We start from the raw sequence: 26,943 nt of genomic DNA on the forward strand, positions 1-26,943 counted from the left end.
TAGTGCTCTTAATTCCCTATGTGCAACACCACGGGAAATTGACTTGTTTTTTTCTAAGCATGCATCGAATGCAAAGTAGCTGTGGGACACTCCATTATTTGCTGGATGCCGACCAAACTGTTATACCCAAACTAAATTGTATCCTAATATTTCAAAATGATTAACTGCACAGCCGCTTTTTTGAGCAGGCTTTCAGTAAATGTAATTTGATGGCTTTAAAACAAACTCAAATACAAGCATCACAATATCATAATATTGATGTCACTTTAATATTCCTCACCAACATTGCCATGCATCTGCATTGGAGAGTTAAATTATCCCCCTACCTGCCTCTGGATTTCAGCCAGGTTGTAGGGCAGGGCTCCTTCCTCCAATGGTGCTATTCTTTCAATATCTGCCAGAGTGACTCGCCTGAAGTAAAAAACCAGCAGAGAAACAGCTCATTAAAAGTATAACACATACAAAACTCAACATGTCTTGCCATATGTTTTGCTGCAATAATCTGTAATGCAAAACAATCTTGTTCAGAGTAAGCTGAAAACATGCAGATTGTTGATATTTCAATAAGGTACAAGGCAGATGAATAAATTGTGTTTTTAAGTTGTCAAACAAAATCCAATCGATCAAATTTTAACTTCAGTATAAAACAATTAATTGTAGCATATTTCAAAATATGTAATCTGTGGTAAACCATTTATTAATTAAGTGGCAGGCTATAGCAAATCATTATTTATAAATTGTGAATGACCACTGCACAGTTGTCATATTTTTTTTTTTAATTCATGTAACTTCAGTTTTTCATTCCTCCTGCCTTGTAGCCATATATTTCAAATCAACAGATAACTTTGACTATCCACACTAAAAGACATATATATACACACACATTATTGAATTAAAAAATGAATTACCCTGTTGGGCTGTACAGAGCCACAAGCTGGAAAAGGATATCAACCTCCAACGGTGTAATCTGTCCAAATTTATTGGCAGCATGAGCAAACTCCTCTATATTTAAAAAGAAAAACAAAGATTAGAACTGCATGCTTATCTGCAATGTTCTTCAGTGTTTTATACTGATATACAGCTTACTGTCAGTGGCAAGGGTATAATACTATCAGTACAGAATGAAGCAACTCTTCCCCAAGTCTCAAGAGCTACACTAAAAGACAGGAGAAACTATGGGATTCCTTCCTACTGGCTTTTCAAGCCAGCTGAAATCAGTATGAAGGGTAAATACAAACACGAATTGGTTGGGGCAAATAGCCCGATTCCATGGTGTGACTCCTCTGTATTTCTACGTATTGCACTAACATAGAAACGTAGAAAATAGGTGCAGGAGTAGGCCATTCGGCCCTTCGAGCCTACACCACCATTCAAGATCATGGCTGATCATTCACCTCAGTACCCCTTTCCTGCTTTCTCTCCATACCCCTTGATCCCTTCAGCCGTAAGGGCCATATCGAACACCCTCTTGAATATATGCAATGAACTGGCATCAAAAAAACTCTGCGGTACAGAATTCCACAGGTTCACAACTCGGAGTGAAGAAGTTTCTCCTCATCCCAGTCCTAATTGGCTTACCCCTTATCCTTAGACTATGTCCCCTGGTTCTGGACTCCCCCAACATCGGGAACATTCTTCCTGCATCCAACCTGTCTCGTCCTGTCAGAATTTTATATGTTTCTATGAGATCCCCTCTCATCCTTCTAAACTCCAGTGAATACAGGCCCAGTCGATCCAGTCTCTCCTCATATGTCAGTCCTGCCATCCCAGGAATCAGTCTGGTGAACCTTCACTGCACTCCCTCAATAGCAAGAGCATCCTTCCTCAGATTAGGAGACCAAAACTGAACACAATATTCCAGGTGAGGCCTCACCAAGACCCTGTACAACTGCGATAAGAACTCCTTGCTCCTATACGCAAATCCCCTAGCTATGAAGACCAACATACCATTTGCCTTCTTCACCGCCTGTTGTATCTGCATGCCAACTTTCAATGACTGATGTACCTTGACACCAGGTCTCGTTGCACCTCCCCTTTTCCGAATCTACTGCCATTCAAATAATATTCTGCCTTCGTGACCTCACATTTATCCATATTATACTGCATCTGCCATGCATTTGCCCACACCCCTAACCTGTCCAAGTCACCCTGCAGCCTCTTAGCGTCCTCCTCTCAGCTCACACCGTCACCCAGCTAAGTGTCATCTGCAAATTTGGAGATATTACACTCAATTCCTTCATCTAAATCATTAATGTATATTGTAAATAGTGGGGTCCCAGCACTGAGCCCTGCAGCACCTCACTAGTCACTATCTGCCATTCTGAAAAGGATCCGTTTATCTCGACTCTCTGCTTCCTGTCTGCCAACCAGCTCTCTATCCACCAAACCATGTGCTTTAATTTTGCACACCAATCTTGTGTGTGGGACCTTGTCAAAAGCCTTTTGAAAGGCCAAATACACCACATCCACTGGTTCTCCCTTGTCCACTCTACTAATTACATCCTCAAAAAATTCTAGAAGATTCGTCAAACATGATTTCCCTTTCATAAATCCATGCTGACTTGGACCGATCCTGTCACTGCTTTCCAAATGCGCTGCTTTTTCATCTTTAATAATTGATTCCAACATTTTCCCCACCACTGATGTCAGGCTAACTGGTCGAAAATTACCCATTTTCTCTCTCGCTCCTTTTTTAAAAAGTGGTGTTACATTAGCGACCCTCCAGTCCATAGGAACTGATCCAGAGTCGATAGACTGTTGGAAAATGACTACTTCTAGGGCCACTTCCTTAAGTACTCTGGGATGCAGACTATCAGGCCCCGGAGATTTATCGGCCTTCAATCTCATCAATTTCCCTAACACAATTTCCCGTCTAATAAGGATTTCCTTCAGTTCCTCCTTCTCACTCGACCCTCGGTCCTCTAGTATTTCCAGAAGATTATTTGTGTCTTCCTTTGTGAAGACAGAACCAAGTATTTGTTTAACTGGTCTGCCATTTCTTTGTTCCCCATTATAAATTCACCTGAATCTGACTGCAAGCGACCGATGTTTGTCTTCACTAATATTTTTCTCTTCACATATCTATAGAAGCTTTTGCAGTCAGTTTTTATGTTCCCAGCAAGCTTCCTCTCATATTCTATTTTCCCCCTCTTAATTAAACCCTTTGTCCTCCTCTGCTGAATTCTAAATTTCTCCCAGTCCTCAGGTTTGCTGCTTTTTCTGGCCAATTTATGTGTCTCTTCCTTGCATTTAACACTATCCTTAATTTCCCTTGTTCGCCACCGTTGAGCCACCTTTCCTGTTTTATTTTTACTCCAGACAGGGATGTACACTTGAAGTTCATCCATGTGATCTTTAAATGTTTGCCATTGCCTATCCACCGTCAACCCTTTAAGTATCATTTGCCAGTCTATTCTAGGCAATTCATGTCTCATACCATCGAAGTTACCTTTCCTTAAGTTCAGGACCCTAGTCTCTGAATTAACTGTGTCACTCTCCATCTTAATAAAGAATTCTACCATATTATGGTCACTCTTCCCCAAGGGGCCTCGCACAAGACTGCTAATTAATCCTTTCTCATTACACATCAACCAGTTTAGGATGGCCAGCCCTCTAGTTGGTTCCTCGACATATAGGTCTCGAAAACCATCCTTAATACACTCCAGGAAATCCTCCTCGACTGTATTGCTACCAGTTTGGTTAGCCCAATCTATATGCAGATTAAAGTTGCCCATGATAATTGCTGTACCTTTATTGCACGCATCCCTAATTTCTTGTTTGATGCTGTCCCCAACCTCACTACTACTGTTTGGTGGTTTGTACACTACTACTATTGGCGATCAAATTGGAGACGTTCCTGGTCTATATGACTCAGCTATTCACTGCACGACACCGCTGAACCATCAGGGAAGTTAAAAAATGCCTATTTTGTTTCATTCTCGGGATGTGGGTGTCATTGGCAAGGAATGCATTTATTGCCCATCCTCAGTTGTCCTCGAGTGGCTTGCAACTTCAGGGGGCAGCTAAGAATCAACCACGTTGATGTGGTACTGGAGTCACATGTAGGCCAGAGCAGGTAAGGAAGTCAGGTTTCCTTTCATTAAAGGATATTAGGGAACAAGCTGGGACCAGCCAACAGATTCATGATCACTTTTACAATTACCAGCATTCAAATTTTCAAACTGCCATGTTGAATTTGAACTCAGTTCTCAAGATTATTATTAGTTCAGGCCTCTGGATTACTAGGCCAATATTGCTATCACAAGTCTAATATTACTATCATAACACCACTAATATTACATACATATGCCAAAGTATACAGCTAGGGTACAATGTTCCAAGTTCAGAGTGGTTCAAAGTTTTTCTTTAACTGCTTTGCAACTAAATTAGACTAAAAATGTATATACCATTAATTACCGTTCTGGGATCAGAAAGTTCAAACTGATTGGCTCAATTACAGGTTCATTAATCGACAAGCCCATGAAAGATCCAACACTGGTGTTCTTCTGATAGATTATTAATTAGGAGGCTCATTATTTATTCGGAATGATTAAATAAAACGACAAATATTGGGGAAAAAGTTATACTTTTAAAAAATTTGTTGCATTGTAATTTACCGCATTTTGACTTGTTTGGGCGGAGGGGGAGACAAATGGATATTTTTACCTTTAGTAACCTGTACATCTTTCCTTGTGCCTGCTAAAGTGCTGTATATCTTCCTAATAAGTTCCATGTTGTTCAGTAAGGAGTTGAATGCATTGAAGTAAGAAAAGCTGACCTGATGAGAGATAGTTCCACCTGCTGCCTGTTTAATAAAAGCAAAACATTGCTGCTATTAATATTTTAGAATAGCTGAAAATTGAACAAAAAAAAAGTTTCTATATACACACTTATGGATCTCCCTTGGTGTTGCTCATAATAAATGCGTTGACATTCTGTTTTATAAAGAAAGAAGTATTATACCACGTAATGAACAACGTATTATTCTGGTAAGGTGAATCTGTGTCCCTTTAAAGGGCAGAAACTCTGAATTTTTGAATGGCTCAGACCAGTCTAATTGTTGCTTGGTTAGGAAACATTGGAGATTAGATGTGCTGCTCAAATTCAAGATGGAGATTAAAAGTGCAATTCGGAAGGAATTGTCAATATCAAAGTGCGACATCCAGAGTGTAGTATTTCATAAGGTTAATTTCAATATATTATCAGCACATCAACCGTTGCTGATGGTCAGGATATGCTCTTTTCACCACATGTACAATATATCAGGACCACTGATTTACAGTGATTAAATAAATCAATCTCTCCTTTTATTACAAAACATAGGACTGTTAATCATGTACTTTAAGCCTTAAAATATGAGTATGTGCTTATTCACATGGAAAGATAAGTCAGGGGCCTTCATTGCTATTAAAGGTCAGTTTTAACTATGTAGTTAATTTTATCTTTTTAAACAAAAAAAGCCCTGTATAAAAAGGAAGATGGCGGGAAAGATGTTGTAGGTAGGAAATAATTTGTACAAACTGTGTGTAGCAGTAGTTATGGAGGATGTTTGTGTAGTTTGGTAGTATTCAGGGAGGATGCTGGCATTTGGGAGCATCTGTTGGAAGGGAGAGGGGTGGAAGAAATAGATCTCAGAGGGAGTTGAAGAGGGTCACAGTGGGTCAAGACTGCCACGACGCAGCTTAGAGAGCAGCTGTCAAGAGCTTAGGTCCAATATTATTAAGAGTTTCACCAACAGTGACTGAAAAAGACTTTACTATTTCAAATAAATGCTCCTGAGGAACATAGAAACATAGAAAATAGGTGCAGTAGGAGGCCATTCGGCCCTTCGAGCCTGCACCACCATTCAATATCATGGCTGATCATTCCCTCAGTACTCCTTTCCTTCTTTCTCTCCATACCCCTTGAATCCCTAAGTCGTAAGGGCCAGATCTAACTCCCTCTTGAATATATCCAATGAACTGGCATCAACAACACTCTGCGGTAGGTAATTCCACAGGTTAACAACTCTCTGAGGTGAAGAAGTTTCTCCTCATCTCAGTCCTAAATGGTCTACCCCTTATCCTAAGGCTGTGACCCCTGGTTCTGGACTTCCCCAACATCGGGAACATTCTTCCCGCATCTAACCTGTCCAGTCCCGTCAGAATCTTACACGTTTCTATGAGATCCCCTCTCATCCTTCTAAACTTCAGTGACTAAAGGCCCAGTTGATCCAGTCTCTCCTCATATGACAGTCCAGCCATCCCTGGAATCAGTCTGGTGAACCTTCGCTGCACTCCCTCAATGGCAAGAACGTCCTTCCTCAGATTAGGAGACCAAAACTGAACACAATATTCCAGGTGAGGCCTCACTAAGGCCCTGTACAACTGCAGTAAGACCTCCCTGCTATTATACTCAAGTCCTCTAGCTATGAAGGCCAACATACCATTTGCCTTCTTCACCACCTGCTGTACCTGCATGCCCACTTTCAGTGACTGATGAATCATGACACCCAGGTCTCGTTGCACCTTTTCCTAATCTGGTAATATTCTGCCTTTGTGTTTTTGCCCGCAAAGTGGATAACCTCACATTTATCCACATTATACTGCATGCATTTGCCCACTCACCTAACCTGTCCAAGTCACCCTGCAGCCTCTTGGCATCCTCCTCGCAGCTCACACCGCCACTCAGCTTAGTGTCATCTGCAAACTTGGAGATATTACACTCAATTCCTTCATCTAAATCGTTAATGTATATTGTAAAGAGCTGTGGTCCCAGCACTGAGCCCTGCGGCACTCCACTAGTCACTGCCTGCCATTCTGAAAAGGACCAGTTTATCCCGACTCTCTGCTTCCTGTCTGCCAACCAGTTCTCTCTCCACGTCAGTACATTACCCCCAATACCATGCGCTTTGATTTTGCACACCAATCTCTTGTGCGGGACCTTGTCAAAAGCCTTTTGAAAGGCCAAATACACCACATCCACTGGTTCTCCCTTGTCCACTCTGCTAGTTACATCCTCAAAAAATTCCAGAAGATTCGTCAAGCATGATTTCCCTTTCATAAATCCATGCTGACATGGTCCAATCCTGTCACTGCTTTCCAAATGCGCTGCTATTTCATCCTTAATGATTGATTCCAACGTTTTCCCCAGTACTGATGTCAGGCTAACCGGTGTATAATTGCCCGTTTTCTCTCTCCCTTCTTTTTTAAAAATTGGTGTTACATTAGCTACCCTCCAGTCCATAGGAACTGATCCAGAGTCGATAGACTATTGGAAAATGATTACCAATGTATCCACTATTTCTAGGGCCACTTCCTGGGCTGCAGACTATCAGGCCCCGGATTTATCGGCCTTCAATCCCATCATTTCCCTAACACAATTTGCAGACTAATAAGGATTTCCTTCAGTTCCTTCTTCTCTCTAGACCCTCGGTCCCCTAGTACTTTGAAGGTTATTTGTGTCTTCCTTCGTGAAGACAGAACCAAAGTATTTGTTCAATTGGTCTGCCATTTTTGTGTTCCCCATTATAAATTCACCTGAATCCGACTGCAAGGGACCTACATTTGTCTTCACTAATCTTTTTCTCTTCACATATTTATAGAAGCTTTTGCAGTCAATTTTTATGTTCCCTGCAAGCTTCCTCTCATACTCTATTTTTCCCCTCTTAATTAAACCCTTAGTTTTCCTCTGTTGAATTCTAAATTTCTCCCAGTCCTCAGGTTTGTTGCTTTTTCTGGCCCATTTATATGCCTCTTCCTTGGATTTAACACAATCCTTAATTTCCCTTGTTAGCCATGGTTGAGCCATCTTTTTTATTTTTACTCCAGACAGGGATGTACAATTGCTGAAGTTCATCCATGTGATCTTTAAATGTTTGCCATTGCTTATCCACCGTCAACCTTTTAAGTATCATTCGCCAGTCTATTCTAGCTAATTCATGCCTCATACCGTCAAAATTACCTTTCCTTAAGTTCAGGACCCTAGTTTCCGAATTAACTGTGTCACTCTTCATCTTAACATCCCCAAGGGGCCTCGCACAAGATTGCTAATTAGTCCTTCTCATTACACATCACCCAGTTGAGGATGGCCAGCTCTCTCGTTGGTTGCTCGACATATTGGTTAAGAAAACCATCCCTAATACGCTCCAGGAAATCCTCCTCCACCGCATTGCTACCAGTTTGGTTAGCCCAATCAATATGTAGATTAAAGTTGCCCATGATAACTGCTGTAACTTTATTGCACACATCCCTTATTTCTTGTTTGATGCTTCACTATTACTGTTTGGTGGGCTGTACACAACTCCCACTAACGTTTTCTGCCGTTTGGAATTCCGCAGCTCCACCCATACCGATTCCACATCATCCAAGCGAATGTCCCTCCTTACTATTGCATTAATTTCCTCTTTAACCAGCAACGCCACCCCGCCTCCTTTTCCTCTCTGCCTATCCTTCCTAAATGTTGAATATCCCTGGATGTTGTGTTCCCAGCCTTGGTCACCCTGGATACGTCATATCCGTTAACTGCTGTCTGCGCAGCTAATTCGTCCACCTTATTCCGAATACTCCTCGCATTGAGGCACAGAGCCTTCAGGCTTGTCTTTTTAACACACTTTGGCCCTTTAGGAATTTTGCTGTAATGTGGCCCTTTGTTTTTTGCCTTGGGTTTCTCTGCCCTCCACTTTTACTCTTCTCCTTTCTATCTTTTGCTTCTGCCTCCATTTTATTTCCTGCTGTCTCCCTGCATAGGTTCCCATCATCCTGCCATGTTAGTTTAACTCCTCCACAACAGCACTAGCAAACACTCCCGCTAGGACATTGGTTCCGGTCCTGCCCAGGTGCAGACCGTCCGGTTGGAAAATTTGAGTATTAAAAATAACAGTTTCTCCCACCTGGGTAAAGCCTTTCAAAAAATCCCCACTTCCCAACTGCAATCAGTCCACCCCATTGCCAACCCAGGCTATTCCTTTTCCTTCCCAACAGTGAAGAAATACTTTCAGTAACACCATCACCACAATATGGCCTTCAGCCTCCTTCCCCCAGATGCTAAAAGTTACATTCCCAGCCATTGCTGAGAACCAGCAGCAAGATCTTCAGCGTTTTCAAAATCATCGTTGAAGAACTCTAAGCAAGTTCCCTGCAGCAGCCAGTAACAGGGCGTTTAGTACTCTCGGGGTGAGTCTTTGGGCCAAGAGGTTAAATCGGAGGAGAGATCCTACCAGCAGAATACCAGTTTCCAAATTGGTGTGTATTTGTAAGTTCCAGGCTTCAGTTGATCTTATTAAATGGCGGAGCAGGCTCGAGGGGCCAAATGGCCTACTCCTGCTCCTATTTCTTATGTTCTTATGTAAAAGCCTTTAAGATTGCTTTGCATTATAACAAGATGCAAAATCTGCGTATGCTGACATCAATTTAATATGTTAATAAACTTCTTATGGTATTGCTCATGGTGAGCTAGAGGATATGGTATTTTACAAGAAAGTTGAGATTGCTACATTTACTTCTATCTCTCTGCAAAGTAACCAATCAGTTCTACATAAATGTAATAATGCTGTAGAATTGCAGAAATGACATCTGATATATCTTTAATAAATTCCATAAAGAAATGTTATCAAATAACTGAACAAGAGTCACACAATTAATGACAAAAATAAATTAATTTGATGAAATAAATATATCAAGTTGATATAATTGTGGGAAAAAAATCAATTGTACCAATAAATTTGATAAAATTGTTTGAAATAGTATGAATGTAAAGCAAGAACGAAAAAATAAAATTGGGGTCCTTGTGCATGAAATACAAAGTTAGTATGCAGGTACAGCAAGTAATCAGGAAGGAAAATGGAACGTTGCCTTTATTGCAAGGGGGATAGAGTATAAAAGCAAAGAAGTCCTGCTACAACTGTACATGGTATTGGTGAGGCCACACCTGGAGTACTGCGTACAGTTTTGGTCTCTGTATTTAAGGATAATCATCAGCATCATCATAGGCGGTCCCTCGAAACGAGGATAACTCCACGGCAAAAAAAAAGGATGAGTTCACAGGTGTTTTGAAAGAACCCGAATTACATCCTGAAGGGTGGAAGATGCCTGTGCGTGGATTTTTTTTTTTTTTTTTTTTATAAACGTGTGGTGGCCGTTGCACACCAGCCACCACACAGGCTCGACAGAGCTAGGTCTTGGTCCAGTGGCAAGGCAACTGGAGACCTGCTCTGCTGCACGGACCCAGTGCACACACACATCACAGTGTAGGCTAGCCCGTGCTGCCCCTGCTGCTAGCCTGGAACTCACGCCTCCCCTGGCCCCCGATCACATCCCTCCACAGCTCCTTCGCTCCTGCCCACGCGCCAATCACCGACCTGGATCTTGCTGAAGTCACTCTTCGCTACCGTTGCCCTCCTGCACCAGCTCGCGCTGTACCTTGCAGTGGTACACCTCCACCTTGCAGTGGTACACCTCCACGCTGCCCATGACCACCGCTCGCCGCTCCTTTTATGGTCCCAACCTGCCGCTAATGGTCTCTCGCAGGGCGGGACCTCCACGCTGCTCCCAGACCGCTGCTAACCCACTCCTTTTATGGCCCCGACCTGTCGCTGATGGTCTCTTGCAGGACATACTTGCATTGGAGGCTATTCAGAGAAGGTTCACTAGGTTGATTCTGGAGTTGAGGGGATTGACTTCTGTCGAGGAACCAACTAGAGAGCTGGCCATCATAGACTGGGTATTGTGTAATGAGAGGATTAATTAACAATCTTGTTGTGCGAGGCCCCTTGGGGGAAAGAGTGACCATAATATGGTAGAAATCTTTATTAAGATGCAGAGTGACAGTTAATTCAGAGACTAGGGTCCTGAACTTAAAGAAAGGTAACTTCGATGGTATGAGACGTGAATTGGCTAGGATAGACTGGCAAATGATACTTAAAGGGTTGACGGTGGATAGGCAATGGCAGACATTTAAAGATTACATGGATGAACTTCAACAATTGTACATTCCTGTCCTACGTAAAAATAAAACGGGGAAAGTGGCTCAACCGTGGCTAACAAGGGAAATTAGGGATAGTGTTAAATCCAAGGAAGAGGCATATAAATTGGCCAGAAAAAGCAGCAAACCGGAGGACTGGGAGAAATTTAGAATTCAGCAGAGGAGGACAAAGGGTTTAATTAGGAGGGGGAATATAGAGTATGAGAGTAAGCTTACAGGGAACATAAAAACTGACTGCAAAAGCTTCTATAGATATGTCTTCAACATGTCCTTGCAGTCAGAATCAGGTGAATTTATAATGGGGAATAAAGAAATTGAACAAATACTTTGGTTCTGTCTTCATGAAGGAAGACACAAATAACCTTCCGGAAATACTAGGGGACCGAGGGTCTAGTGAGAAGGAGGAACTGAAGGAAATCCTTATTAGTCTGCAAATTGTGTTGGGGAAATTGATGGGATTGAAGGCCGATAAATCCCCAGGGCCTGATAGTCTGCATCCCAGAGTACTTAAGGAAGTGGCCCTAGAAATAGTGGATGCATTGGTGGTCATTTTCCAACATTCTATAGATTCTGGATCAGTTCCTATGGATTGGAGGGTAGCTACTGTAACACCACTTTTTAAAAAAGGAGGGAGAGAGAGAAAACAGGGAATTATAGCCCGGTTAGCCGGACAACAGTAGTGGGGAAAATGGTGGAATCAATTAAAGATGTAAGAGCAGCGAATTTGGAAAGCAGTGACAGGATCGGTCCAAATCAGCATGGATTTATGAAAGGGAAATCATGCTCGACAAATCTTCTAGAATTTTTTGATGATGTAACTAGTAGAGTGGACAAGGGAGAACTCGTGGATGTGGTGTATTTGGCCTTTCAAAAGGCTTTTGACAAGGTCTCACACAAGAGATTGGTGTGCAAAATTAAAGCACATGGTATTGGGGGTAATGTATTGACGTGGACACAGAACTGGTTGACAGACAGGAAGCAAAGAGTAGGAATAAACAGTTCCTTTTCAGAATGGCAGGCAGTGACTAATGGGGTACCGCAAGGTTCAGTGCTGGGGCCCCAGCTATTTACAATTTACATTAATGATTTAGACAAAGGAATTGAATGTAATATCTCCAAGTTTGCAGATGACACTATGCTGGGTGGTAGTGTGAGCTGTGAGGAGGATGCTAAGAGGCTGCAAGGTGACTTGGACAGGTTAGGTGAGTGGGCAAATGCATGGCAGATGCAGTATAATGTAGATAAATGTGAGGTTATTCACTTTGGTGGCAAAAACAGGAAGGCAGAATATTATCTGAATGGTGGCAGAATTGGAAAAGGGGAGATGCAACGAGACCTGGGTGTCATGGTACATCAGTCATTGAAAGTTGGCATGCAGGTACAGCAGGCGATGAAGGCGGCAAGTGGCATGTTGGGCTTCATAGCGAGAGGATGAGAGTATAGGAGCAGGGAGGTCTTACTGCAGTTGTACAGGGTTTTGCTGAGGCCACGCCTTGAATATTGTGTACAGTTTTGATCTCCCGATCTGAGGAAGGACATTCTTGCTATTGAGGGAGTGCAGCAAAGGTTCACCAGACTGATTCCCAATTTGGCAGGACTGACATGAAGAAAGACTGGATCGACTAGGCTTATATTCATTGGAATTTAGATGAATGAAAGATGATCTCATTGAAACATAACATTCTGACGGGATTGGACAGGTTAGATGCAGTAAGAATGTTCCCGATGTTGGGGAAGTCCAGAACCAGGGGTCACAGTCTAAGGATAAGGGGTAAGCCATTTAGGACCCAGATGAGGAGAAACTTCTTCACCCAGAGAATTATGAGCATGTGGAATTCTCTACCACTGAAAGTTTTTGAGGCCAGTTCGTTAGATATATTCAAAAGGGAGTTAGATGTGCCCCTTACGGCTAAAGGGATCAAGGGGTATGGAGAGAAAGCAGGAATGGGGTACTGAAGTTGCATGATCAGCCATGATCATACTGAATGGTGGTGCAGGCTCGAAGGGCCGAAAGGCCTACTCCTGCACCTATTTTCTGTGTTTCTATGAGGATAGGTTGGGTAGGTTGAGCGTATACACATTGGTGTTCAGAAGAATGAGGTGATCTTATCGAAACGTATAAGATAATGTGGGGGCTCGACATAGTGGGTGCAGAGAGGATATTTCCACTCATAGGAGAAACTAAAACTAGGGGACTTAGTCTTAGACTAAGGGACCTGCCCATTTAAAACTGAGGTGAGGAGAAATTTCTTCTGAGGGTTGTAAATCTATGGAATTCTCTGCCCCAGAGAGCTGTGGAGATTGGGTCAATGAATATATTTAAGGTGGAGAGAGACAGATTTTTGAGCGATAAGGGAGTAAAAGGTTGTGGAGAGCGGGCAGGGAAGTGGAGCCGAGTCCATGATCAGATCAGCCATGATCTTATTGAATGGCGGAGCAGGCTCGAGGGCCAAATGGCCTACTCCTATTTCTTATGTTCTTGAAATTACACATGCAGGGATAATGAGGAAGAAATAAAATCGAGAGAGAAAGTAAGATTTTTTTTTGAAAGGGCAAAATATAGCATGATCACATATGTGCAGAGTGCAGGATAGGCAGCCAAGAGCATATAATTGCAAATGGCAGAAAGGAAAAGGAATGGGCTATTACATTACATTTAATCGTATTATTGTGAAATATTTATTTTTTATTGTAATTGTATATATTTGGTTAAAGCAAAAAATTATAAACAAAAAGTGCTGAGTATTTTTATTGAGTCAGTTTTTAAACAATCCACCACAATTCAAATGTTATACTTTTGGCACTTAAAACTACAAGAGAAAGCAGTGTAGTCACTTTCGGCTGATTCCTTCTGACTTGGAGCAGCCAATTTGTATACTTCCCTCAGGAAGAGGTCAATCTCTTTTCACCAAATTCAGCAATGGAGACACATAACTGACTGGGGGCTGAGAAAGAGTTGAAAATCAGTCAGGATTCTCATCACTGATTGCTATCCAGAGACCCCTGCCAGAAATAGGATGTAATGATCAGACTCAGCTGCGATACCTCCTGTGAGGGAACTGCCTGCGAACACTTATTTTGCAGGCTCAGACACAAGGACGGGTCATTTGGATCAAACTAATGTTGGCTGTGAGCCAACATGAGGGCACCATGAGGAGTGATGGAGAGAAAGGGAAAGAAAAACTAACAAAGCATATAAAAGATTGCATCACTAAAACAAAACATAGCAAGAATGGATTAACAGAAATAAACTTTGGCCACCTCCAAACCTAAACAAGATACACCAAATATTTCCACCAAATGCACTATAAATCAGTAAAAAAAAAGGGCAATGGGAAGAAACAAAATAGTCTGTCCCTATGCAGCATAAATTGTGGAGGAATGAGTGGGAAGCACCTAACTCCTTTCTACATAAATATGCACAAATTCAAGACAAAAACCCAGTGCTGTATCTGTCATTATATACGGGCAGGGACAATCTCAAGAGCATGTATTGAATCATCACAGAGAAATCTCAAAAGAGCAAACACTTGTTCACAATTCCTTCTTTATACTCCGCGAACATTACCAAAACTATCCCAGCACCGAGGAGAAATGGGGATAATCTTCTATTCCAACCTCATTATCAATATTCAAAGCGGTATTAAATATCAACTCGCTCAGCAAGTTTAAAAAATCTTAACCAGCAACGTTGTTTACCACAATGCCATTGAATTTATCATTACATTCCCAAGTCTAAACATTGTACTTGGATATATGAAAGTTGTGTCTGCTCTCCAAACAGTTGGAAGGGGAAGAAAGCCCAATTCCTCATCTAAGATCTAATCTAATGTATCTTGCTTACACACACACTAAACAAAAGATACACATGAAAACCTGCTTACTATATTAAAAACATTCCTAATTCACTTGGTATGTAAACATTTACAGAGTAAGTGACCATTCATGTTATATATTAAACCATAATGATCAGTTTCAATGCATCTGAGAAACCAGTATCTCCTGTCAAAGGATTTAACCTTGGTGCAATTATATGGTTGGGTTATTGGGGCCAAGTTTCGGCCTGAGTTGCTCCTGTTTTTTTGGAGCAACTGGTTTAGAATGGAGTATCTTAGAAATTGCAATTTTTGGCATTTAGTTTGCTCCAGTTCTAGTCAGTTAGAACAGTTTCAGTTTGGAACAGATTTTTTTTATTTTTTATAAAGGGGGCGTGTCCGGCCACTTACACCCATTTTGAAAGTTTAGGCAGTGAAAACTTACTCCAAACTAACTTAGAATGGAGATTTTTGTACACTCAGAAAAACCTTGCCTACACTTAGAAAATCAGGCGTAGGTTACAAATCAGGCGTCGGGAATGGGGGTGGGGGTGGGGTTTAAAGGGAAGTTTACAAACATTGAACACTTCAGTTTTACAAATAGAACCATCATCAATAATAAATGATAAATACATCAATAAATCAACCAATAAATCAATCAAAAAAAGTTAATAAAAAATAATTTAAAAAATTTAAAAATCAATAAATAAAACATTTTCTACTTACCGACTGCAGCACCGGGAGCCCTCCAACAGCATGCTGGGACAGCCCTCCCCAGTGTGTCTCTGTCAGTGTCTCTATCTCTCCGTCTGTCTGTGTGTGTCTCTCTCACTCTCTGTCTGTCAGTGTCTGTGTTTCTGACAGCGAGGGGAGGGGGGAGAGGAGAGAGAGGGAGGGAGGGAGGGAGGGAGGGAGGGGAGGGAGCGGAGGGAAGGAGAGGAGCGAGGAAGAAGGGAGGGGATAGAGGAGAGGGAGGCTGAACCGGCCGGGCCCAAGACTTGATTTAAAGATAGGTGGCCGGGGGTCGGGTCGGGTCATGGGGGGTGGGTCGGGTCCAGGGTCGGGGGGGGGGGAGCGGGTCGAGTCGGGTCGAGGGGGTCGAGTCGGGTCCGGGGGCGCGGGAGTCGGGTCAGGGGTCGGGAGGAAGCAGGAGCTGGGCGTGGGAGGTGCAGCCTGTTCCACGCAGCCCCAGTGAGGCCATTCAGCCAGGGCTAGGGGCTGCGTGCTTCGGGCCCCTCCCACACAGTTTTGGGTGCCTGGAGCTACTGCACATGCGCGCTCACGCAGAGGTTCCGGCACTGTTTTCAGGGACCTGGCTCCGCCCCCCACAGCTCGTGCTGCGCCGTGCCCAGCTCCAGAGGACCTGCAGGGAGCCGGAGAATCGCTAAGTATTTTTTAGGCGCACTTTTTGGCGCGAAAAACAGGCGTCCAGGTCAGGTCTGCGCCGTTCTAGGCGCGGCCCGAAACTTGGGCCCATTATCCCTCCTTCTTTATTCGTGTGCATTTAGTTTATTTAACTTGTTTAGAATATTCTGGTTTTTAGTTTAGCAGTGCATTATATCAATGTGAAGATAGAGTTATTATGATTAAAACAGTGTGTTCTCAGATGTGTTAGATTGCTTTTGAAACAAGTCTGTATATTATGCACAGGAAGGGACATGCTGCTTGTAAACTTGTTCTCGGTGCAACCAACTCCAGGGTTCAGGACAGTGAATTATTTCATTGGCTCAGACTGGGTGGGGATGGGGGTGATATAATGGACTCACTCACAATTGAAGAGACCCCTGATAAAGGTGAGGCAGAAAGTATAAATATCCCTCATAGGTTTTTTAGGCAAGACAATGTGCCTACTGTGCTAGTTGGAGACACAGATACAAGCCTGATGACAGAGTCTGCTGAAGGAGAAACCTCCCCCCTCCTTAATTATAAAGGTGAGTTATATTCTTGTCTGTAGCTGTACTGAAGTATGTTTGTTAAACAAGAAGCCACATTGTCTATTTTTCTCTGTTTCTATTGTGATTGTTGTAATTAAACCTTGTTCAATTGTTTAAAAGTAATCCACATTTAACTCTTGCTATTTGCTTTTCACCATTTTAATTGAGAACCTTGGGTGAAGCTGGCTTAACTATATTCTAATAAATAGATCTACTGCCTTACAAACTGACTGGAATGTATGGATCTTTTAGCTACATCCATTAAAAGCACTGCCGTTCCGCTGTAGTTAACTCAGCGTTATTTGTTATGTTAGATAGTATAACTGTTGATTTCAGCTGCACTCTAGCACAAATGTCTCAAGAAACTGATCCTTGTGATTAACTCAAAGCACAAAGTCAGAATCTTTAATGGGCTGTGTATTCCTGATTCATACAAGTGATGGTAATTCAAAGTGTGCAGTCTTTTTAACAACAAATTGAAGCAACAGAGAATGTAGCTTTTTAGTGCAGACATTTTTCCTGAATGTTTCAAATTTTAAAATTAAAGATTAATGTTCAATTTCAAGTTGAGGTCGACAGTTTGAAACTGTGTTATTTACTGCAAACTATCAATATAGGCTCCATCATCCTGGTAATACAGCATTTACTAATTAGGATTTCACCAAGAAAAGTTTCACTTTAATTAGAAGGTTTAAAAAAAGCCAGTTTATTTCACTTACAGAAACTAGGTTCTCTTCAACAAAAGGAGTAAGCACGTGTGAGCGAATCGTAACCATGATATCGCTGAAGTCTAATGCCACAATTGTGCCACTTTTATTTTTGTCCTTTTGTGCAAACGCTTGCCTTGCATGTTCTAGTTGTAGCTCCTGAAAAACAGATAAAAATACACAATAATTTTAAGAAATTGTTTTCCTGCAAAAAACAGATCTGTCTCTATTTTCTGGCATCATAAGCACACAATCTCCAAAGAACAATTACTGCAACAATAAACTTAAGATAATAAAATGACAACAGAAAGATATTCATTCCTTTTTACTCCATCATATCAATTATAATCAGCCATCACTAAGACAAACACTATTTAAAGGGAACTTCTCCTCCTCTCATACTACTGTTGTTTTTGAAATAGACAGAATGGAGCATCCAGGATAACAAGAATTTTTAAGAACAAGAAAAGGCCAGCTGGTCTAACAATCCATTTCTTTTTCATAGACATCGGCCGGACATAATGGCATTCTCATACATCTCTTAATCCTTTCTCTCTCTCTCTAGAAATGCACCTAACGCTCTCAATACCATTTATAGGGGTCAAGTTTCGGGCCGCGCCTAGAATGGTGCAGCCCCGACATGGACGCCCGTTTTTCGCGCCTAAAAGCGCGACAAAAATGTATCTTGCAATTCTCGGGCTCCATACAGGTCCCTCGGAGCTCGGTGCGGCGCACAGACATCAGCAGGGGGCGGAACCACAGAGTCGCGCCGATTCTGCAAGTGCAGGGGGGGCGGGGCCAAGTCAAATGAGAGAACGTCGTGTCGGCAGCCCTGCGCGTGCGCATTGGAGCGCGCGCGCACGCGCAGTAGCCCATAAACATTGGCACTCGCCATTTTTAAAGGAACTTGAAGCAAAGTGCAGATTTGTCTCGTGGACCACTGGAAAGGCTTGGAATTGAATTTTTAGTGTCGGAAGGAGTGCTTTTAGCAGCACTGTTGAAGAAATCACCTGCTGAAATCAGTGAGTGCTGCTTTTCACTGCTAAACTTCCAGAACAGGTGCTGCATAAGTACATGCAAAATAAGGACTGTGTGTTTTGAAAAATAAGAGTGTCAATTCAATACAGCAATGGAACGACGTCAACCAAGAACAAAAGAATTTCTTGCATGAGAAAGTGGAGATATTAGTCAAAGTCATTGAGCAGGAGCTAGATACCAGCTCCTGGTAGGAGCTAGATACCAGCTCCTACCAGCAACAGAGGTCGCATAAAAGTGCCACCTAAAGAAATGAAGAAACGCTGGAACCAAGTTGCAGAAGATTACTGCACAGTGGTGCATAACATGAGATCTGGAAGCCAGTGTAAAAAATAGCACGACCTTGGTCAAGTAGTTAGTGTAAGTAATATTTTCATTTTTTAATGTAATTGTAGTTGTAATGTGACTATCTGTATGTCCCACCCTGCAGAAAGACGCACTCAATAAAAAGTTATATTTTACTCTTTGCAGAAGAAATTGGCCCACAACATAAGAAAAGCAACTCAAACAGGAGGAGGCAAGCCCAATCTGCATCTACTGACACCCTTGGAACAGAGGGTAGCTGCCATGATAAGTCGTACATGGAGAAAAGTAATCAGTACAGTACAAGCTGGGCTTGCATGCGAGGAAGAGGGTTAAGTCCTAAAAATGCATCATGGCCCTTCAAATCAATCTGCTGCCTGGCCTGCTATGTGTAAGTGTACTCATGCCATCCATCCTGCCTCCTCCCTTGCTGTTAAACATTTGACTGTTCTGATGTATTTTGCAGAACATGATGATGATGATGATGCTGCTGCTGCTGCTGCCAACCCTGAGGATCCTGAAGATACAGAGCAAGAACCAGTACAACCAGATGCGGACGATCCAGACTGGATGATGGCGGCAATGACTGAAATGACGACAGGGGAGAGCTTCCAAATTAGTGTTTATGAGCTCTCATTAAGGGGCATCAGAGTTTCAACCCCTTGCATAGGTTCTGGTTCCACCTTCCATAGTTTTGATTCCGACGTTGCGGGTCCCAGTGATGCTGGTGATATAATGGAGTAGTTTACATCCATTCACCCACCATCCCAGCCCACGGCTCGCACTCGAGTGCTGCCGTCTGGAACACTGAGCGTCCCACCGTCTCAGCCCGCGCCTCCCAGTGTAGTGGTGCCGCGAAGCAGACCCAGGCAGAGGAGGAGATTGGAGACACGCTCTCCTGAGATGCAGCGTGCAACAGATGCGGCTCAGGTTGTGGCATTGGGTATGGAGACCAATGAGCTTACCCGATCACTCATCAGTAGCGCCAGTGCAGTGGGTGAAGAGGCGACGGTCCTGACGGGAGAAATAGCAGTAATGACATGGGAACTTAGGGAGGGAATGTCCTAGAGAGTGCAATCGACGGCACAGGCCGTCAGGGAGGGCATGCAAGTGACGGCACAGGCCCTAATGGAGGTAGCTGCTGCAATAAGGGCACACAGCCCGGCCAATCAAATGATACCCCCATGAAGTGGACATCCACTGAGATGTGGATGAGAGATGGTTGCAGCCCTTCTTTGCTGCTTTTGTTCTTGTTCTTGATATAGCTGTAGTAGCATTTTTCAAATTGAAATTGTTTTGTAAGTTTTGTAACTTTACAACTTATAAGTGATCTTAGGGTTTTTAAGTGATCTTAGTGTAAATGCGCTCACTTTTTGTAACTTATTTAATTTTGCACCTAAAAAGTGATCTTAAGTGTAAGATTTTTCACATTGAAATTGTTTTGTAACTTTACAAGTGATCTTATCAAGTTTTTAAGTGGTCTTCAAGAGTCATATTAAAAAGTAAAAGTTTGATACAATATTTTATTACAGCGACGTTAACTTTTCAATAAAATATTTTTTCATTAAAACTGAATCATGTTCCATTAACACAACACAACATAGGAACAACTCCAAAGAATAAACATGTCCATGGGCAACAGTGGTCGCAGAGCCCTCAGGCATCAGTAATTGAAGTGTTCACGGATGAGCTGCTGGCGCAGGGCTCGAGGAATCGTTAAAGGAGCACGATGGACGGTCCTCCTCCGACCTCGCGCTCCAGCATCAGGCACTTGCATGTTTTCCTGATCGTCGTCATCATCCTCATCCTGCTCTTCCAAAACACTGGACCCTCACATGGGTCTTCTGGTTCCACTGTCAGCTCCTGCTGCCTCATGATGGCTAAGTTATGGAGCATGCAACACACAACAGTGAAGTGACCGACAATCTGAGGAGAGTATTGCAAGTGGCCTCCGGAACGGTCCAGGCATCGGAAACGCTGTTTCAAGATGCCAATGGTCCTCTCAACGATGCTGTGCGTCGCAATGTGCGCCATGTTGTATGATGGTCAGCTACCGTCCGTGTCACGCGTAGGGGCGTCATGAGCCAGGTGGTCAGGCCGTACCCTTTGTCTCCCAGTAGCCAGCTCTGCCCTTCTGGCTGCTGCTCAAACAGGTCAGATATAACACTGTCGTGTAGGATGAATGCATCATGGGTGCTGCCAGGGTATCTCGCATCGACAGACATGATGCGCTGCTTGTCATCACACACGAGCTGCACATTGATGGAGTGGAAACCTTTTCTATTCCTGTACTGCTCGGAATCCTCCACAGGTGCTCGTATGTGGGTACAATCAATGCAGTCCTGTACCTTTGGGAAGCTAGCAATCCTGAAGAAGCCCACAGCCCGCTCATGGATCGCTTGTGCAGTCATTGGGAAATTGATGAAGTAATTCCTCCGCGCATATAGTGCAGCCGTGACCTGGTAAACGCAGGCATGTATTGCACATTGAGAGATGGCGCACACATCTCCAGTTGTAGCCTGAAACGATCCCGAGGCATAGAAGGCAAGTGCAGATGTTACTTCACTTCAACAGACAAGGCAGTTGGGCGTTCTGCTTCTGGGCTGCAAATCTGCTCTCAGCATATCACAGATCTCAACGACAGCTTCTCTGCGGAAACGCAACCTTTTGACACAATCAGCCTCGCTCATGTCCAGGTACGAGCACCTGGCTCGATATTGCCGACATGGGTAAGGTCTCCTGCCCATCAGCCTACGGGTTATGACGTTCCTGGTGCGGTGAGCTCCAATCAATTCTCCCCTATGCAGTGAATTGCTGGTGAACCATTGCATAATCCGTGGTGTTGACAATGCAGCACCCATTCTGCAATTACAAATTTAAGTTTCAAACTGGCTACCTCTCCCTGTCCCCTGGCCAAATGGCCTCAGCCTCCCTCGCAGCTCGAAGGCTGCTTGCTGTGTCTTCAGCCGCCGTCAGCCACTGCCGCCGCCCCATCCCGTGACCGAATGGCCTCAGCTTCCCTCGCAGCTCGAAGGCTGCTTGCTGTGTCTTCGGCTGCCGTCGAGCCATTGACGCCGCCCCTGTCTCCGACATGGAAGGAAGGCCTGCCTGAAGCACCGCAGCTCAAAGGCTGCTGCTGCTTCACACAGGTAGGAATATTCAATATTTTGTATTTGCTTTGTTTATACTTTTTTAAAATCAGGATGGCTCTTTATTTGCATAAGAAAGACTGTTGAATGCTTGTAGAATTTAATTACTTCTCTTCGACCCCCCTCATTCCCTACGCTTGATTTGTAACTTGCACCTGATTTCTAAAATGTAGGCAAGGTTTTTCTGAGCGTACAAAAATCTACACTTGCTCCATTCTAAGTTAGTTTGGAGTAAGTTTTCACTGCCTAAACTTTCAAAACAGGCATACGGGGCCGGACACGCCCTCTTTTGAAAAAAATAAATCTGTTCCAAAATGAAACTAATCTAACTGGCTAGAACTGGAGCAAACTAAATGCCGAGAATTGCAATTTCTAAGATACTCCATTCTAAACCAGTTGCTCCAAAAAAATAGGAGCAACTCGGGCCGAAACTTGACCCCACACTGTCTGCTTTTATGGCTTTCCCAGTAACTTATTCCACAAATCTATTACATTTAAAGAGTGCTTCCCAGCTTTGCTTCTTACTCCTAATTTTTAAACTTGCATTCCCTGGTATTTGAGCCATTCACCATTATGAACAATTTATCTGGATTAACTTGGTCAATTCCCTTGATCATTTTGAAAACCACAATTAGGTCAGCTTGAAGTCTCCTGTTTTCCAAAGAAAGCAAGAAGGACAATGATAAAGGGGGGAAGAATGAGAGAAAGAAATAGGGGAGAGAGAAAGGACAGAGCACATAAGAACATAAAAAATAGGAACAGGAGTAAGCCATACGGCCCCTCGAGCCTGCTCCACCATTCAATAAGATCATGGCTGATCTGATCATGGACTCAGCTCCACTTCCCTGCCAGTTCCCCATAACCCCATATTGTTTAAGAAACTGAATAAATTTAAGACAGATATTGACAATGTCCCAGCTTCCACAGCTCTGACAATTGCACAGATTTACAACCCTCAGAGAAGAAATTCCTCCTCATCTCAGTTTTAAATGGGCAGCCCCTTATTCTAAGATCATGCCCTCTAGTTCTAGTCTCCCCATCAGTGGAAACATCCTCTCTGCATCCACCTTGTCAAGCCCCCTCATAATCTTACACGTTTCAATAAGATCACCTCTCATTCTCCTGAATTCCAATGAGTAGAGGCCCAACCTTTCCTCATAAGTCAACCCCCTCATCCCCGGTGTAAGAGAAAAATTTGGCATTAGGAGTACCAGCGGGACAAGGGTTAAAGTGCTAGTTCCTGCACCAACCCATAAGGAGGTAAAAGGCCTCTCTTTGGCCTTGTACATTCCAGTATCAAGGCTCCAGAGGTTATTAATTCAATAATATTCCGACAGGATACGATGTGAGAACCTAAACAGACATTGATAAGACTTTGCGAAGAGGCTCAAGGCAGACTCACGGGCATCAAGGAGAATCAACAAATTCTGACCTAATGAAGTCATTCTAGTCACGGCCTAAGGTGGTCACGAGGGTCGGCCTGTCAATCCAAAGTAGCACTAATAAGGTAGTCCAATTGGAGAAGTAGCGCTGATAAGGTAGTCCAATTAGAGATCTGGGGATGTCTTACCAGGGAACGGAGGGGTTTTTGAAATGTATAAAAGTTGTATGATTGTGCTGTTCGGGGAGCATCTCCACTCACAGGTGGCTGTGATGAGAGGTGTTCCTGGACGTTCGTAATAAAAGATCGTTATACCTTGCCATTCGTCTCCGTCTGCTAACTCCGGGGGCTGTTACGCGGGTTGGGGCGAGCGTTGGCCCTCTATATCAGGGGCCCGCTCGTGGGAGGAGAAGCCTTCCTGTTTTCCCCTTACATTTGGCGCTGCGAGCAGGGTACGGACTTCCCAAACGGAACAATGATCCAGCTGTTGGGGTGCGTATGTTTTAATTTACCACCTTCAAGTTAGAGCTGTGGCATTGTAAACCGCAAGGGAAGACATATAGATATTGAGGACATGGAGATGACGGCCCTGCAGTGACGGGATATATTGACCCAAAGCGTGGCAATACGAGTGTATGGCGCCAAGGGAAGACATACAGATATAAATAACGTCCTGCATACCGAACACGAACTAAAGGGAGTGCCCAAGACCCTCATAGCCCAGAAGAAGATGGGTAACACGGCTATTAAAAAGGCGAATAAAACTAATCATTAATTATAACTTGCGTAACTACGTAATGCCATTAAAAAAAGCTGATAGTGACCATCTTAAGTGACATATGGATCCCCAAAAAATAGAGCCAGCCAAACAATTAATAAGCTTTGTTGAATAAAAAGAGACTTTTGTGAATGTCTGTCGTTGAGTGAGAGTCCTTGTGTGATTTTTTGACTGCGGAATGAATTTTTCCTGTGTCTGAAAGCCCGTTTGGAAAAATGGGGGAGCTGTCTGTTTGTTTTAGCTCCACCCACTTTTTCCAGACAGGGTGAACGTTTTTTTAACCTTTGTAGTGTTGTCCTGTACGTAGGAAGTTTTAAGTTAGAAACGCAGGTGTGGATTTATTCGGATGATATTAAGAGAAGGCACAGCAAAATACTGAGATGGATTCAAACTAAAAAAAAAATATTAAATTAAATCTGATCTCTTTTTTAAAAAAAAAAGTGAAATAAAACTAAAAGGTTTGGAAACAATCTAGAAATACCTTCAGGGATCAGGTCAAACTCCTGGGCGAGTGGCGAACTATCTGCGAAGGTGTAAAAGGGACTTTTGAAAAAATTTTAAAACGGCAAGCTTTAGCAGTTTAGAAAAATGGACATTGTAACAGCCTTGAAACTGGAACATTTGAGATTACGAAAAGCAGCCATCAAAGCCTACGTGCTAGACTCCGTTCTAGTTATGGAGAAAAGAAAAAAAGATAAAGATGCAACTTTGAAAGAAAACAAATTGAATGAATTTGAAAGAAAAAGTGTCTTCGATTGTCTGATGATTTTAAATTAACAAATTTACGGAGACACGAGCCCTCCGTGTAAAATACAAAACCTAATTTGAAGAAAGGAGATCTGAAAAAAAAGACGTAACGTACTAAATAGGTGCTGACGCTGTTACGCGGGTTGGGGCGAGCGTCGACCCTTTATATCAGAGGGTCCACTCGTGAGAGGAGAAGCCTTCCCATTTTCCCGTTACACCAGAATCAACCTAGTGAACCCTCTCTGAACTGCCTCCAAAGAAAGTATATCCTTTCACAAATATGGAAACCAGAACTGCACGCAGTATTCCAGGTGTGGTCTCACCAATACCTTATATAGCTGTAGCAAGACTTCCCTGATTTTATACTCCATCCCCTTTGCAATATAGGCTAAGATACCATTGGCCTTCCTGATCACTTGCTGTACCTGCATACTATCCATGTTGTGTTTCATGCACAAGTACCCCCAGGTCCCACTTTGCAATCTTCCTCCATTGAAATAATAACTTGTTCTTTGATTTTTTCTGCCAAAGTTCATGACCTCACACTTTCCAACATGATACTCCATCTGCGAAATTTTTGCCCACTCACTTAGCCTGTCTATGTCCTCCTCACACATTACTTTTCCTCCCATCTTTGTATCGTCAGCAAACTTGGCTACGTTACATTCAGTCCCTTCTTCCAAGTCGTTAAATTAGATTGTAAATAGCTGGGGTCACAGCACTGATCCCTGCGGCATCCCACTGGTTACTGGTTGCCCACCAGAGAATGATCCATTTATCCCGACTCTCTGTTCGTTAGCCAAACCTCGATCCATGCCAATATATTATCCTCAACCCTGTGAACTTTCATCTTGTGCAGTAACCTTTTATGTGGCACTTTGTCAAATGCCTTCTGGAAGTCCAAATACACCACATCCACATGAAAGGTGAGAGACATGAGAGAGAAAAGATGAGGGAGCATGCGCAAAAAAGAGCAAGACACAAAAGAAGATGCTCAGAAAGATGGATATAAAATAGGGAAGAGGAAGCAGGAGTGAAATTAATAAAATGAACAGAGGAGAGGGAGGGAACGAGCATGATAAGGTAACACAAAGATCAGATTTTTTTTTTTTTTTAAAGTGTTAAAATGAAAGTGAAGAGATAAAAGAGGAAAAAGGAAAACAAAAGATTATGCAGGAAGAGGAGAAAAGTCTGATTGCAGGTGAAATGGCACCTACTGGTACACCAAAGCATCAATTTTATAAGCCTCTTTTTCTTAATCTGTCCATGTTAAAAAATAAATAAATACCTTTCTACATATTCAACTCTTCTAAAATAAAAGGAATGATAAAGGTAGCATAGTGGTTATGTTACTGGATTAAGGATCTGGAGACAGGAGTTCAAATCCCATCACAGTAGCTGGGGGATTTAATTTCAATGAGGGCAAAATTGCGTATTGCCCCGTTTGGGGGCGGTAACCATCGCAATTTCGGGCACTCCACTTCCACTTGGGGGCAGCTCTGGGGCGCTAACCAGGCTAAAGTCGGAGAGCTATGTCATCGCCGGAGGCACAGTGGCCTATAGCACTACCGATTTTGCGTCTCCGCTAACACCTGCGCAATTTCACAGGAGCCGGTAGCGCCCCAGAGGCGCTAACGGCAGTTGTAAACCATGCAAATTTCTCCCCCAATGAATTAAATAAATCTGGAATTAAAAAGCTAGTATCCATGGGCCCAAGTTTGCCCCCACTGCTAGAACGGCGCACCTCCAGGAGGTGCGCGGTCTTTGTAGTGCAGAAATGGTGCAGATTTCTTACGTCTGTATTCTCCCCGTTAGTTCCAGGCCTGTGGCGCAGCGCATCGGAACTTGTGGTGGGCAGAACGACAGCCCTGCGCCGAAAAGAGTGCCGGCAGCTGCGCGCGTGCGCAGTGGAGTCTGTGCGCATGCACAGTAGCTTCTGGCCCTCCCAGCACTGGCTCTGGGTGACCCTATCACTGGCCAAAGGGACGACAGATGTTAGTCGCCCCAAACCCGGGCCGAGTGCTGCCTTCCCGCACTGAGGGGGGGAAAGAGAGTTTGGGGGGGGGGAGGGAAGGGAGAAAAGTTTGGGGGGGTTGAAGAGAAGAGTTTGGGGGGGGGGGGGGAAGAGTTTGGGG

General features: G+C 43.3%; 1 protein-coding gene across 1 annotated transcript; it reads right to left on the reverse strand.

The window, feature by feature from the left end:
- Positions 1-296: 296 nt before the first annotated feature.
- On the reverse strand, positions 297-17,614 carry LOC139245219 (electrogenic aspartate/glutamate antiporter SLC25A12, mitochondrial-like). The gene is made up of 4 exons (XM_070871132.1): positions 17,428-17,614; positions 4,666-4,804; positions 909-1,002; positions 297-411 (listed from the first exon to the last, which is right to left on the reverse strand). The coding sequence occupies exons 1-4, from the start codon at positions 17,482-17,484 to the stop codon at positions 315-317; spliced, it is 387 nt and encodes a 128-aa protein (XP_070727233.1). The 5' UTR covers positions 17,485-17,614; the 3' UTR covers positions 297-314.
- Between the last annotated feature and the right edge of the window lie 9,329 nt (positions 17,615-26,943).

The sequence above is a fragment of the Pristiophorus japonicus genome, unplaced genomic scaffold, assembly GCF_044704955.1.
Source record: "Pristiophorus japonicus isolate sPriJap1 unplaced genomic scaffold, sPriJap1.hap1 HAP1_SCAFFOLD_2154, whole genome shotgun sequence".
Classification (NCBI taxonomy): Eukaryota; Metazoa; Chordata; class Chondrichthyes; family Pristiophoridae; genus Pristiophorus; species Pristiophorus japonicus.

Bases quoted from the DNA above. Each gene is read 5' to 3' on its own strand.
- LOC139245219 (XM_070871132.1), bottom strand. From the start codon at position 17,484: ATGGTTACGATTCGCTCACACGTGCTTACTCCTTTTGTTGAAGAGAAC. The intron at 4,805-17,427 runs GTAAGTGAAATA...TTTATTAAACAG, and splicing joins TTGAAGAGAACCTAGTTTCT to GCAGCAGGTGGAACTATCTC. The intron at 412-908 runs GTAATTCATTTT...TTTTTACTTCAG, and splicing joins GCTCTGTACAGCCCAACAGG to GCGAGTCACTCTGGCAGATA.